Here is a 13,163-nt window from a genome sequence, read left to right on the forward strand (position 1 = left end):
TCACTCACCCATCCACCCATCTGCCTGTCCATCTGTTCATCCATCCATCCATCCATCCATCCATCCCCCAGCTGTCCACTGCTCAGCTTCTATACCACCATGCACCATTCAACCATTCCAGCTGAGGATCTCCCACTACAGCTGGGAGGAAGTGGACATGCTGACCCATCGTACAACGGATATAATCTGAGAAATAGGATAGAGTTACACGCAAGGTACCGCCAAGGACACCAAGACCACCAAAGACAAGGCAATCAGGGCTTCGGCTAGGAGGATATCTACAAGCTTCACCTTACTAAGGGGCAGGAAGATGCCAGAGCAAGAAGATGAAGGAGTACGGAATGGGGGCAGGGTGCAATAGGAAACAACACTGTAGGTTCCACAAGTCCAAGGGGGGCAAGAAGAATGGGTTTAAAGGGCTAATGAGAGTAACTTAGTGGTAGAGCACTTGCCTAGCGTGTACGATGCTACACACACACACACACACACACACACAAACCGCACGCACACACACGAGAAGTTCAAAAGCACAGATCCCCATACCACCCCACCAACTAGCTATGGGCCAGGGGCTTGTGCTCTGGTGACTACAACACAGATCCATCAGAAAGAAAATCAATCCCCAGAAACCTCAGGGCCAAGCAACCTCATCTATGATACCCACATCACCTTCTGCTGCAGTTCCTTAAGTTTCTGTGCCTTTCCTCTCCGGCAAAGGTAAACCTGCTAGCAGCCCCTTAACAGCTAGAACTGGGTAAATGGAGGCGCACCCGACAGGCGGCAGGGAGGCGGGCCCTGCTTCCTCTGCTGAGATTCAAGGCCCTCTATGTACCAAGTCAGTGGTTAAAACACCAAACTGAGGGTTGGAGAGATGGCTCAATGGTTAAGAGCACTGACTGCTCTTCCAGTAGGACTCGGGTTTAATTCCCAACACCCACATGGCAGCTCATGACTATCTGTAACCAAGTTCCAAGTGATCTGACACCCTCACATGGACATACATGCAGGCAAAACACCAATGTACATAAAATAAAAATAAATAATTTTGAAATGTTATTTTTATAAAGTATTTTTTATTATTATATTGATTTCACGTATGTGCGTGCATTCTTATGTGTGCACATGCTTGTGTGTGGAAGTCAGAGGGCCATTTGTGGGAGTTCTATTCCCCCGTTAGCACCTGGAACAGCGGGCCTTCCACTCATTGATGGGTGAATGACTAAGACTCAGGAAGCTGAACCATAGCTGGGGACACAGCTCAGCGGGAAGAGTGTGTGCCTAACATTCATGAAGTCCCGCGTTTGACAGACAATCCTGCACAAACTAAGCATGGTGCTGCCCATCCCAGCACTTGGGAGGTGGAGGCAGGAGGATTAGAAACTCAGAGTCATCTTTGGCCAGCCCCAGGCCGGTTCACCTCAAGTGACAGAGCTGAGAAGCAGAGAATCCAGGACAGGAGCTCCTCTCTGCCCTTGTCTGTACCTCCTAGCTCCCCCTGACCCAGCCTCATCACCCCTCTGGCTCCAGAAGGGACTGGTCCAAGGGGGTCCCAAGTGCTGGGGGCGCCTCAGCGGCTCAGAAGCCTTCCCACCGCTTTCCTGGAACCACAGGAGCTGCCATCTGAGGCTGTGAGCAGTGACAGCTGATGCTGATGGGCACAAGCAAGAGGATGTCACAACCGGGACCCTGACTTGAGCGGACTCCCTGGGCCCCAGCTTTCTGTGGGTTCCAAAAGGGCCCCTTGGGCTCTGGCCGAGCTGTTCCCAGGCCCTGCCTCCCGGGAGAGGCGGAGAAGGCCCATTCAGGAGGGTCGAGTCCCACTGTGCTCTAAAGCCGCTCTCTCCCCACTTACAGGGCTCAGATGCTTTTTGTCCTTCCGGCTTCCCATGGACTTGGGCCAAGTGACAAGTTGGTGCTGTGGACATATGTCGTCGCCATAATGGGAATGTTGACCTCACGCTCTCCCTGCTGGGGCCAGGCAGCTTGCACCCCGCCTCTGCGCTTGGCAGCTTCTGCTCTCGGGCACACACAGGACTCCATCCTGCAGTCTAGCTACACAGGGCATTCATGGGCCTTCTACCAGATCTTAGCATGCACCGTCTCCATCACCCCCCTCACACTTCACCTGCCTGTGCTTTGGGGATGTCTGAGGAGTCACCTCCTCCAGGTGCTGGGAAGACAGCTCCGTCAGTACAATGCCGGCTGTGCAAGCACGAAGACCCTAGAATCAGGCACAGTGACATCAGAACCCCTGCTAGAGCTTGCATACTCTTGGCCTGTGAGAGAAATCCAGCCGGCAAACACGGTTAGGTGTGATACCTCCCCCATAAACATACGCAAGATTGAGCCCCTACTCCTGCAGAAAAAAGGGGTGCTCAGGGGTATAGTACCTGTCTTCTTTGGACAGGACTGGTGTTCTCTATGGGACACCACTGTCCTTCTAACATGAACGGCACACTTGACCACAAGCCAGGCCAGCTCCTGGGTCTGGTAGGGGGGGTCTTTAACCAAGATCCTTGTAATTTATTATCTGTCTGACTTTGAACTTGATCTCCCATTTAGGCAGCAGATAGGAGCCGTATTTCTTGCCTGTCATAGGTTTAACACAGTGGTTCTCAACCTGCGGGTCTTGACCACTTTGGGAGTCAAACAACCCTTTTCACAAGGGTCATTTATCGGATCCTCTGCATATCAGATATTTACATTATGATTTATGACAGTAGCAAAATTACAGTTATGAAGCAGCAATAAAAAGAATTTTATGGTTGGGGGTCACCACCGCATGAGGAACTGTATTAAGGGTTGCAGCGTTAGGATGATTGAGAACCACTGGTTTAACACAGAAAATCCCACTAATGCACTGCCTGGGCCCACCTTCCACTGGGTCTCTGCGGGTGATGCCAGAGAGGTCTCTACCAGCCCATGTCACCACGCGTACGCACCTCTCTGTGCTCTGAGCCAACCTGTGCTCTAAAACAGATTCCACAGCAATGGCAGAATCACACCCGAACCTTTCCCACCCTCCCCTTGCCTCCCTGCACACGTGACGGCCCCTGACCACATAAAGAATGACAGCCACAGTCACGCCTTCGGATTCTTTTATAGTCGAGTGAAGAATACAGTCGCTTTTTGACACACATATCACAGGTGGCTGATTATAACTCCTCGGGAAACTGAGGCCCAAGGGGGTGAAGCCACCTATGCCAGGACCATACCTTCAAATCCCATGTCACCAGACCAAGGCTTCTTTCTTTGACCTCGAACCTCAGACAAAGTCTTGACAAAGCTTGTCCCTGGCTACCCTCACTACCTGGGAGGTTCCCTGATTTTTACATCTGTTAGAAACTAACAAGGTGACGAGAGTCCCTGCTTGCTCAGGGCCAGATTACACAAGAAAGATACAGAGAGAAAAGTGTTAGGTGGAGTGGAAGGAGCAGAGGGCAAAGAATGGACCTCCTGGCTTTCCGTTCTCCCCATCTCTGGGCTATCAGCAGCACAGAATAAACCGCCTAAAAGGTGGTAGCCTTGAGTCCTTGCTCTAACCCAGGGCCACTCTGCTCCCATAGCAGCCTAGATCAAAATCTGGAGCACAAGCTAGCCCAGAGCATGTGGAAAGATGGCGTGAGATGGGAGGAAGTCCGGAACTTTGAGCATCTCCTCCAAGGTGTGCTTTGGTGAGGAGTTAATCCAGTTAAAGGGTGTCTAGTCTCTGGCAAGAAAAGGGCTTCTCTTGAGGTCTGAATGGAAAATGGGACCATGGGTTTCCTCCCTTCCTGGGATCCCTCATGAGGGAGACTGAGATGCCCCCACGCTGGCTTTGGGGCTGGTGCTAACTCGTAAGATGCCAGAGGGTAACATTTTGTTACTGTTCAAGAAGTCTTACATGGAAGCTGGGAATGGTAGTGCACGCTTGTAATCTCAGCACTTGGAAGGCTGAGGCAGGAAGATTGCCACAAATTTAAAGCTAGCTTGGGCTACAGGGACCTGGTCTCAGAAAATCCAAGCTGGTGAGATGACTCAGTGAGTAACAGGTTCCTGCACAAGCCTGATGACCTGTTTGGGTGCCTGGGACATCAGTGGAAAGTGAGTACCCACTCCTCTGACCTCCACAAACATACCATGACACACGCATGACCACGTTCACACACATACATCGTACACACAATAACATATAATACATATATATATATATCATACATAATTTTATTTATGTTCTTACTAAAGCTACAAGTCTTACATGGGCTGGGAATGTAGCTCATGTAAATCACTGGCCTAACATACATGAAGCCTTGGTACATCCTCAGCACAGCAGGAAAAGCAAGAAAGGAAAGGCCTGGAGCTCTGCTTTGCCCCCTGGAGTGCTGGGGTAGACCAGGGATGGGTGATAAACACTGAGGAGTGAGGGGGTCCAGCCCTCCAGCTGTCCCCAGGGCCACGTTGGCATTTCCGATCTCACTGTAAGGATCCTGGCTGACACCATGTGGAACAGAACAAATACCTCCCAAAGCCATCAAACTGCTGGAGCAAAAGCCCTAAATCACCCCTCTCTGAGCTAGGACTTGGGGGCTACTTGTTACCCAGCAGCAGACCACAGATGTCCTTTCTGTAGTGTTCTCCCTGGATGGGGCCCAGCACCTGGTCCTGAACCTAAGAGTTGAAGGAGCCCGGCCCAAGGCATAGAAGGGGCAGCCAAGGCCCAGCAGACCCCTAAACAATTGTCTTCAGGTCCCCACGGAGTCTGGGCCAGACTCAAGGGTTCAGCTTGAACCTACAGAGCCTGGAGGGTAACGCTAACATATGTGTGAGGTAGTGGTGAGTCACCCAGTACTTGGGGAATCCAAGGAGGCGGCTGCCATTGGGCTCCAGCTGACCGTGGCCATGTGGCAATGTGGGCCTGGGAAGCAAGATCGACTTTCAGGGAAGCCAGAATCATGAATTTTTCTATAAAGCTATCCTTCTTTATGCTGTCTAAGCAGTCAGTAGGAATGGTGACTCCTGGGCTCTGTGGAGAGGCCCCAGTTACAGCAAGTCACTGGCTTCGGACAAGTCACATTTTTCTCTCGGGCCTCAGTTTCCCCACATCTGAAGTGGAACCGCTGGCTCCTGCCCCCTTGGAGGGTGGCCACGGCACTCACAGGGTACATGACCCTCCAGTCCTATCAGTAGCCTTCCCATGACAGCTCCACAGTCCCCGCTCTCAGTGGTGCACCCCCCCCCACACTATACAGTGTTAACACCCGATTTGTCTAACTTACAACAACATTATTCTGACCGTTATGACGGAGATTGCGCTTTTATGGCCGGTTTGTGAGTTCCAGAACACTCCCGCCTGCATTATCTCAGGATGCTGATGGAGTCGGAGGCTGGACAGCTGCCTCGGAGACCCTTGTCAGAGCCAAGCCTACCTCTGAGCTTGAAGCCCAGTTGCAGAGGCAGCTGGATGGGAGGAGGCTCCCCCAGTGCCACCCAGACCCAGTTTGAATCCCAACCTTGCCATTCCCCGGGTAACCCCAGGACAGTCAGTATCCGGGTTTCCTTTTCTTCATCTGTAAAATGGATATGACCACATGGTCACCACGGACCTGTGGGACACACAGACAAGCTCAGCAGTGTCTGCAGAGAATCACAGCCATCGGCACCTTCGTGGCAGGAAGTGAAAACCAGGGAGGCACTAGGCCAAAAGCGGGGTGTGGCCATGGAGAACCTGGAGGGGTTCTGGGGGTGTTAAGTGGGTCAAGGCCTTTGAGGAAATGGGGGTGGTGTTAAACTAGGGCAAGGCCTTTGAGGGAAACCCTCCAAGACAGGCTGAGGGGCCTCTTACTCTCCAGCCAGGGTCAATTAAACCCAGGCTCTAGAATACACGAACCTGAGGTGTCTTTGCTGTTCCCCTGCAGGTGAGGGTGGGGCCGGGGAGAGGTGGGGACAAAGGACCTAATGAAACAAGCCTCACCTTCTCCCCCCACCCCAGCTCTGAGCCCAGTTTCTCACTAGGATTCAGCAACTGAGGCTTTCTAAGGTTTTATTTCCACTCATCCGGCCGGAAACTCACTAAACTCACTTTCCTCCAGGGAAGGGAGCAGTTCCCACAACCACCTGGAGAGCTAGGGGCATTATTCCTATGTGACAGACTACGGCACTAAAGCTCAGAGAGGGTAAGCCACAAGCCTAAGGAAACACAGGACAGGATGGTGGGAACTCCACATATTGTTCTGTGTGCGTGTACATATGTGTACAAACAAACATACATATGCTGCTTACAGGACAGGAGGGAAGGGAGCCAGGGCTACACCAAAGGACTTGGGGACAGGAGGAGAGAGTAGCCACATCTCAGTTATGCCACCAAACGAAGCGGGGTGTGGCTGAGTATCAGGTCACTGTGCTAGCACAGATCTGTATACTGGCTCTCACCTCTCCCCACCGCAAAGTGCCTCCAGCAGGCCGTCTGGCGAGGAAACTGAGGCTCTGGGTGGAATGCTGGCTTAAGGAGTTGGAAGGGTTGTCCTCTTCAGAGGGTGTACCCACTCCCGGGGCACACACGGGTGGGTGGGAGAAAAGGGGGGGAGCAGGTGGCTCTGGGATGCTCACCTAATGAGGCCCAGGCTTCAGTGGCCTCAGTGAGCCCCAGGTGACACAGGAGTTCCCTTCCCCCACCTTCCGGAAGGCAGCTGCTTTAAAAGGCCCTAAAATGCTTTCAAGGCCTTATCAGGTCTGCTTCGCTGATGCCAATCAGGAAGCTTCCAGGTGCTGCACCAACGGCCACCCCACCCCTTGGAGCTGTACAAACATTCCTCCCTCCCACTCTCCTCCTGCTGGGCCTCCTCCTCCTCCTAGTCAGCAGCCACCAGGTGCCAGGAGGTGGGCACAGGCTCTGCTGGGCATCATTTCAGCCTGGCCTTTCCCAGATTCTAATGCCTGGTGAAACTTCTCTCTCAGAAGTCCTGAACTGTATCTCAGGTCACTGGGGACAAGTGTTACTCGCTGACAGAAAGATCAGAAGAATGCTTAAAATGGAGATTTCCCCACCACGCTCCCCACGCCAAATCGCCAAGCTGGGGCCAGCACACAGATCTGATTTGCCTCTGCCAGGAACTCCAACCTGATCTACACGCTTCAACCTCAACAGGAGCCCAGGGCCCCTCCTACCAGGCCTAAGTCTTCTGTCACCAGCCAGCTCCACCCTCCACCTACCCTTCCTATGTGTAAGGATCTTGCTCGGCCAAGACTCACAGGTGAACACAGGCAGGCAGAGTTGAGAGGATTAAGAGCCCGGGTTATGGGTCCTCAAAGATGTCCAGAGGGGACTGGGGATGCATCTCAGTTCGTAGCGAGGATACTTGCCTAGCATGCAAGAGGCCCTGGGTTCAAATCTCAGCACTCCATAAACCAGGAGTGATGGTGCACAACTGTAATCCCAGCAACTGGGAGACAGAGGCAGAAGGACCAGGAATTCAAGGTCTTTCTTGGCTACAGAACCAGTTCGAGGCCAGCATGAGCACCCAGAGAATATGTCCCTAGCAGGACACTTCAATGCAGGGGTCAGAGGCAGCACAGACAACCTGCATGAGGCACTGGAGCTGCAGCAGGACAGACGGATGCACTGACACTGACAGATGAACGGGACTCTGGAGGCAGGGTTACTGAGGTGAGAATCCTGACAGCAGAGATGCCTCCACAGAGCCAGGGTTCTAGGACCACCTCGGGGTGACCAGAGGGCAGAGCTGTGGGTAGTCTCTAACCCACAGGGTCCTAGATGGGAAGTCTGAGTCTATTCACAGACTCAATGCGCTGTCCCAGGGCCAGGGGCCCGACACCCAAACAACCACAAGCCAAGTAGGCAGGCACATCCGAGCCCAGTCATCATGGACTACACCTACAGACAAGGCAAGGAGCCCCGAGCCCAAACCAGCACATCTCTATGCTGACTGTCTGGCAAGGGAACCATAGGAGATGAAGCCCAGAGAGTGTGAGCACCTTGTCCCAAACCACACAGCAAGCAATGTTCACATTCGAACCCAGATCCATTGCTCCCCGAAGACAATGTCTTCACACACCATCTATGAGGTCAGCAGGCTCTGTTCTCTACTGCAGCCAGACTGTTTCCCACAACCTGCCCCTGAAGATGGACAGACAGACGGATGAATGAATGAATGATGGATGGATGGATAGATAGATGATAGGTGGAAGGAGGGTTGATGGATGTAAAATAGAAAGATAGGTGTATTTATGGATGGAGCATAGATGGAGGGTGGAGGGGTAGAGGGTGGAGGGTGGAGGGGTGGATGAAGGATAGACGAGCGGATGGGCGACACACCAGGTTCATCTGATTAGAGTTATCAGTGATGGGTTTTAAAGCGAAGCCTTGCTTTCTACAAAAGCTACCTCCTCGAGAAAAAGAAAAAAACAAACTTCCATAGAAAACAACTGTAAATTTACCCCACATTCACCAGGCCTCCAGACATATGAAGCCCCAGAAGACAGAGCTGGGCTCCCAGCCCTCATCAGAAAGAATCCATGTGGCCCTCTGGCTGAACTGTCTATCCCTCACCCTGAAACACTTCCCGTTTGGACCATCCCCAGACCCTCTCTCTCCAGGAAGGTTTCGTTGGTTACCCAGGCCCTTTCCTTCTCCGATGCTCATCCTCTGTTCACTCACTCAATACTCCATCTTATGCACACTTGTTACCCAGTGCCCAGGGTATCAGAGCAAGGAGCTCTGCACCTTTGGATGCCACAGTCAACAAAGCAGCTTGAATCACTTCCTCTGGGGTTCATGGTCCCGAGTGCCAGACAACATGAAACAAGGAAACCAACTTGGTGTTACCAAAACAAGCAGATAGGATACAAAGTAGCAAAACTGGTATCTGTTTTAAGTGATACTGTCAGAGAAGGCCTCTTGGAAACTGACATTTGAGCAGTTCCATGTACCATAACTATGGACATACAAAAGGTCCAGGAGGTCCTTGTCTTTATTCCTAAAACTCACAGTCCAGAGCACTGGCCTTATTGGGACTCTGTAGAACCCAATCTAGATTATTTGGGATTAGATCAACATCCCTAATGACTGAAGTCATCCCATCTTTTCAAATGCAAACCTGGCCAGGTCCCTCAGTAAACAGCTCAAGAACCTTCAATGGCTCCACACCTCCCTCCATCAGTGGGCCATCATCCCTGCTTTTCCGCCTGTTCTCTCTCCTCTGTGTCACCTCACACTGGTGCCCTCCAGGCACCCTCCCCTAGGTCACACCCCAGGAAATGCCAGATCATCGGCCCTGGGCCTTCCCATATGCTGTTGGCTTGCCAGGCAATGTGTTCCTCATCCTCATCCTCCCAAAGTCAACCGCCTCAACTCTGCAGAGATCAATCTGTAAAAAACGCCAGGTGGCTAAGAAAGTTCATTGCCGGGAGAGCGGGGAGTGAGAAAATGAAACACAGCATCGAGCCATAAAAGACGAAATAACCCTTTTCCAGCCCAAACTGCACCCCCAGGTGGCCCTCGACTTCCTCCTGGCAGGGCTCGGGGATACACTTCACACATTCGCTCTTGCCAACTATTTTCTCTGTCAGCCTGTCCCCTGCCTCCCTGCCTGCCCCAGGGTCCAGCACCACCCAGCCAAAAAGGAAGCACCATAAATATTTGGAGAGCAAACCAAGGGCTGTGAGGGGGAGACCTCAACCTTTACATTCCATCTAGCAGTGAGCCGGCCACTGTCCTCTGTCAGATGTGTCCCGGGGCTTCTCTGCCTTGTGACGCCCCGGCTCCAGATGTTCAACGCTTTGCTTTTCCTGGAGGGGGTCTTGTGGTTTGGGCGATTCACTATGCTCACCATTCTTGCAGGGTGGGGTGGGGGGACTGCTCCCCAGCACACACACAAGCATGCACGCATGCACGTGCACCCCATCTCCTCTCGAGCATTCCACAGGCTGGAGCTGGGAATTCTTAGGCTGAAAAGCTCAAGCCAGCCCTGGAATGGGCTGGGAGACAGAGCGGCTGGAGGAGAAAGGAAGGCAGACGGTGGGAGCCTCATGGATCTCCATGCCAGAGACAAGAGCTGTCCTCCCTGGCCTCTGGACTCCGCGCTGCCCCACAGACGGGGCTGCATCCAGAGGAGTCCAAGAGTTCCCTGGATGTGCAGGACCATTCATGTCACCTTCCCAGCACAAAGACCATACCCAATTCTTGCAGTTGGACTGTTTCTCCATCCACTATTCAAGTGTGGTTCTTGACCACTGTGCCCACCCTTGAGTGACAGATGAAGTAAAGGTGACTTAAAGATTATGGGATGGTGGGTATACATAATGGAATCCCGAGAGAATAGCCAAAGACCCTATTTAGGGAAACTGAGGCCCCCACAAAGAAGAGAGCTGGCCCAGGGTCCCGAGTGAATTAGAAGCAGACCCCTGCAACCCACCTCACACCATTTCTCAGTCCAATACGAGCCGATCATGATGGATGACATTCTCTGGTGTCCTCCTACTCCTGCCCCCAAACGGGCAGCCATCCCATCTTGTGACATCAGCCACCAACCAGCCCTGTGTCCAGGGCCAGGGCCCAGTCAGGCCACGGCCCCCCAGATTCTAACCACCCACTTGCCAGAGCTGGACAGACGTGGCCCTTCCATCTACCCCACGGTAATTAAAAACACACCCAGGCCTTCTCAAACGCGCAAGAGAGGCCAATTTTTCTCCCCTCCAGCCCCACTGACTGCAACCTAAATAGCAATATTTATGCCAAGCTCCCCATAATACTGTAAACATCCCAACGTATAGCAGGCCAGCACATGACTCATTTCCCCAAAGCCAGTGTAATAAGTGGTACACCAACCAAATCCCAGGGTCCTCCCCGCCAGCAGCCGGGCTCCAGGGCTGTCCTCCACACCCAGGGCCCATGGCACCCTCAGTGCCCTGGCCACCCCACTCTGGGAAACCACAGGCAGCCGCCAAATCCTGCAGGAGCCGGAGGACAGCTGCCTTGGTGCCAAACACGATGGCTGCCATCCAATGACCCCCCCTTTCTTCCCTTCCCCCGCACCTCCCCCCATACTGCGGTCACTAAAATGCTCATTACTGAGAAACTAAGTTCTAGCACAGGGTCCCCCACCATGTCTGTAGTGGCTGTGCCTGGACTCCTGAAGGCTTCTTCACACTTCACCCCAAAGTGGCCCAAGAATAAGACACTTCTATGCCTCACCTCTCAAGCCCCCGGTGGCACACTCCTAGAAGGAGTCACCTCTTTAGGGGCAAGAAAGCACAGTCAATTGTTTCAAAGACCTCAGACTCAGGGCCTATTTTTAACACCCAATGGCTATGGGTAAGACGGGATTTTTCTGAACCCGCGGGTTTCCCTATTTGTTAAAACCAGTAAAAAAAAAAAAAATTCGACCCATCTGGCTTCCCGGAAGACTTCTCTTGAAGGATTCAACACGACTGTCGGCCGGCAAGCACTTTGCAAAGAAGGCTTCAAGTACCTTGTCAACCGTGCAGCACGCAGTAAACCACTGAGAGCAAAGTACTTCATAAACTGTGAAGCGATTGGAAAACTGTTGAGAACCATTATTAGGATTCACGCCTGGTCCTACCAGTCCACCCATTCCTGGCGGACACACCCAGACCCCCCCTAACAACTTTCCCTCCTCAGCCAGCGAGCTGCGACCACCTGGCAGCCACTCCCGCCCCCGGGGGGTCGGGTGGTACCACAGCGCGAGGCCTCGGGGAGAGGCCCTGAGACCCAGGCCAAGGCCAACAACACATGGTAAAGCATCTGGTCGGGGCTATGACGGCAGCTGGAGAGTTCTCGGGGCTCCAGACTCCACGCTGAGCTGTCGCCCTCGGGGCGGTGGCCCGCGGAGGTACCTGGAGGACCCCGCGCGCAAGAGAGATGCCCATTGCCCCATCCCCCGCTCAGTCCTTCTGGGGAGGGGACCCCATTGTACGCCGCGGGCGACCGTGCGGGCACGAACGAAGGAGTGGGGGACACGAGCGCTTCTCTCCACTCCGCGGGTCCTCCGACTCTTCGGGTCGCCCAGACTGCATCCAAGGGGGCGCGGCCCGGGATCCCCAATCCTTGGCGCGGCCGCGGTGCCTCCCTTGGAACGCTCCCTGCCAAACTTTGCAGCGCCCACTGCGCGCCGGGCCCGCGCCCCTGAGCCTGGTGCAGAGCCAGGCAGAGCCAGCGCCGGGCTCTGTGGGGATGCAGGTACCCGGGTGGCGGGCGCGCAGTGGGCAGAGCCCCCGGCCCTGGGCGGCGCTCGCCGGGCTGGCTACAAAGCCTCGGCAAGATGGTCCCTTCGCCTCCTCCTGGCACAGTCAATCAGCGCACGCCGCTCGTCCGGGCGCCCGCGGGGCCCCGCGTCCTCCCCAGCGGTGGCCGCTGGCCACACCTCCCTGCGGCCACCTGCGCCCGGCACCGGCCCCCGGGCAAACTTTGCGACCGCGGGGCCGAGTGAGGGGGCGACCCGGGGCCGAGGCGGCCGCTCCCCGCCCCCATCCCCGCTCACCTTCCACGGCGGCTAGCAGCGGCAGCAGCAGCAGCGCAGCCCCCAGCCTGCGCACGGCCATTGCTGAGCTGCCGGGAGCCTCGGGCCGCGGCGCCGCGGGGATCCCGGGGCTGGAGCGCGCGCCCCGGGCTCGGGGGGCCGGCGGGGAGCGGCGGGGAGCGGCGCACACACACACGAGCCGCCGCCGCCGCGCAGCCAGCAGAATGAGCCATCCAGCCCGGGCAGAACGGGGACCCGGGCTCCGCCAGCGCTGGGCACGGCCCACCTGAGCCGCAGGCGCGGGGGGAGCCGGGATTAGATTGCCAACCTTGCGCCTGTACTCCACGTGCCCACGGGTTGCACCACGCCCGAGACACGACTCTGTTAGTCTTTCATATTCCTTCGGAGAGTGCAGCAGCGCGCTGAAACACCGTGACCCCTCGCACCCTGGCGTCTGGGACCCCCAGATTCCCCCCCGCGCAGCAGTGGTCTCGTCCGAAGCTGTGGCTCCTCCAGATAAAGCAGCGATTTCAGCCCAAATGTTTCTCAATTTTTATTGAATGCTGCAAAGCCGAGATCGTCTGGCGCGGCTGACAGGAGCAGAGAGAGGGGACCCGGGGCGGGGGGGTGGGGAGCGAGGAAGGGGCTACCCAAAGCCCGGGACTAGCTCTACCTGTCAGGGCCGGGAGT

General features: G+C 54.8%; 1 protein-coding gene across 6 annotated transcripts in view; it reads right to left on the reverse strand.

The window, feature by feature from the left end:
• The window catches only part of Ephb2 (EPH receptor B2), a 188,750-nt gene extending 176,046 nt beyond the window's left edge, over positions 1-12,704 (reverse strand). For 3 of the 6 annotated variants that reach the window (XM_075944565.1, XM_075944567.1, XM_075944564.1), the window contains exon 1: positions 12,495-12,693. In XM_075944565.1, coding sequence (XP_075800680.1) covers positions 12,495-12,555 — 61 coding nt within the window. In that variant the 5' untranslated portion in view covers positions 12,556-12,693. Of the gene's footprint in view, positions 1-11,465; positions 11,497-12,494 lie in introns of those variants that run through there. The other 3 variants (XM_075944569.1, XM_075944568.1, XM_075944566.1) reach the window with 2 other exon arrangements.
• Between the last annotated feature and the right edge of the window lie 459 nt (positions 12,705-13,163).

The sequence above is a fragment of the Microtus pennsylvanicus genome, chromosome 13 (genome assembly GCF_037038515.1).
Source record: "Microtus pennsylvanicus isolate mMicPen1 chromosome 13, mMicPen1.hap1, whole genome shotgun sequence".
Lineage (NCBI taxonomy): Eukaryota > Metazoa > Chordata > Mammalia > Rodentia > Cricetidae > Microtus > Microtus pennsylvanicus.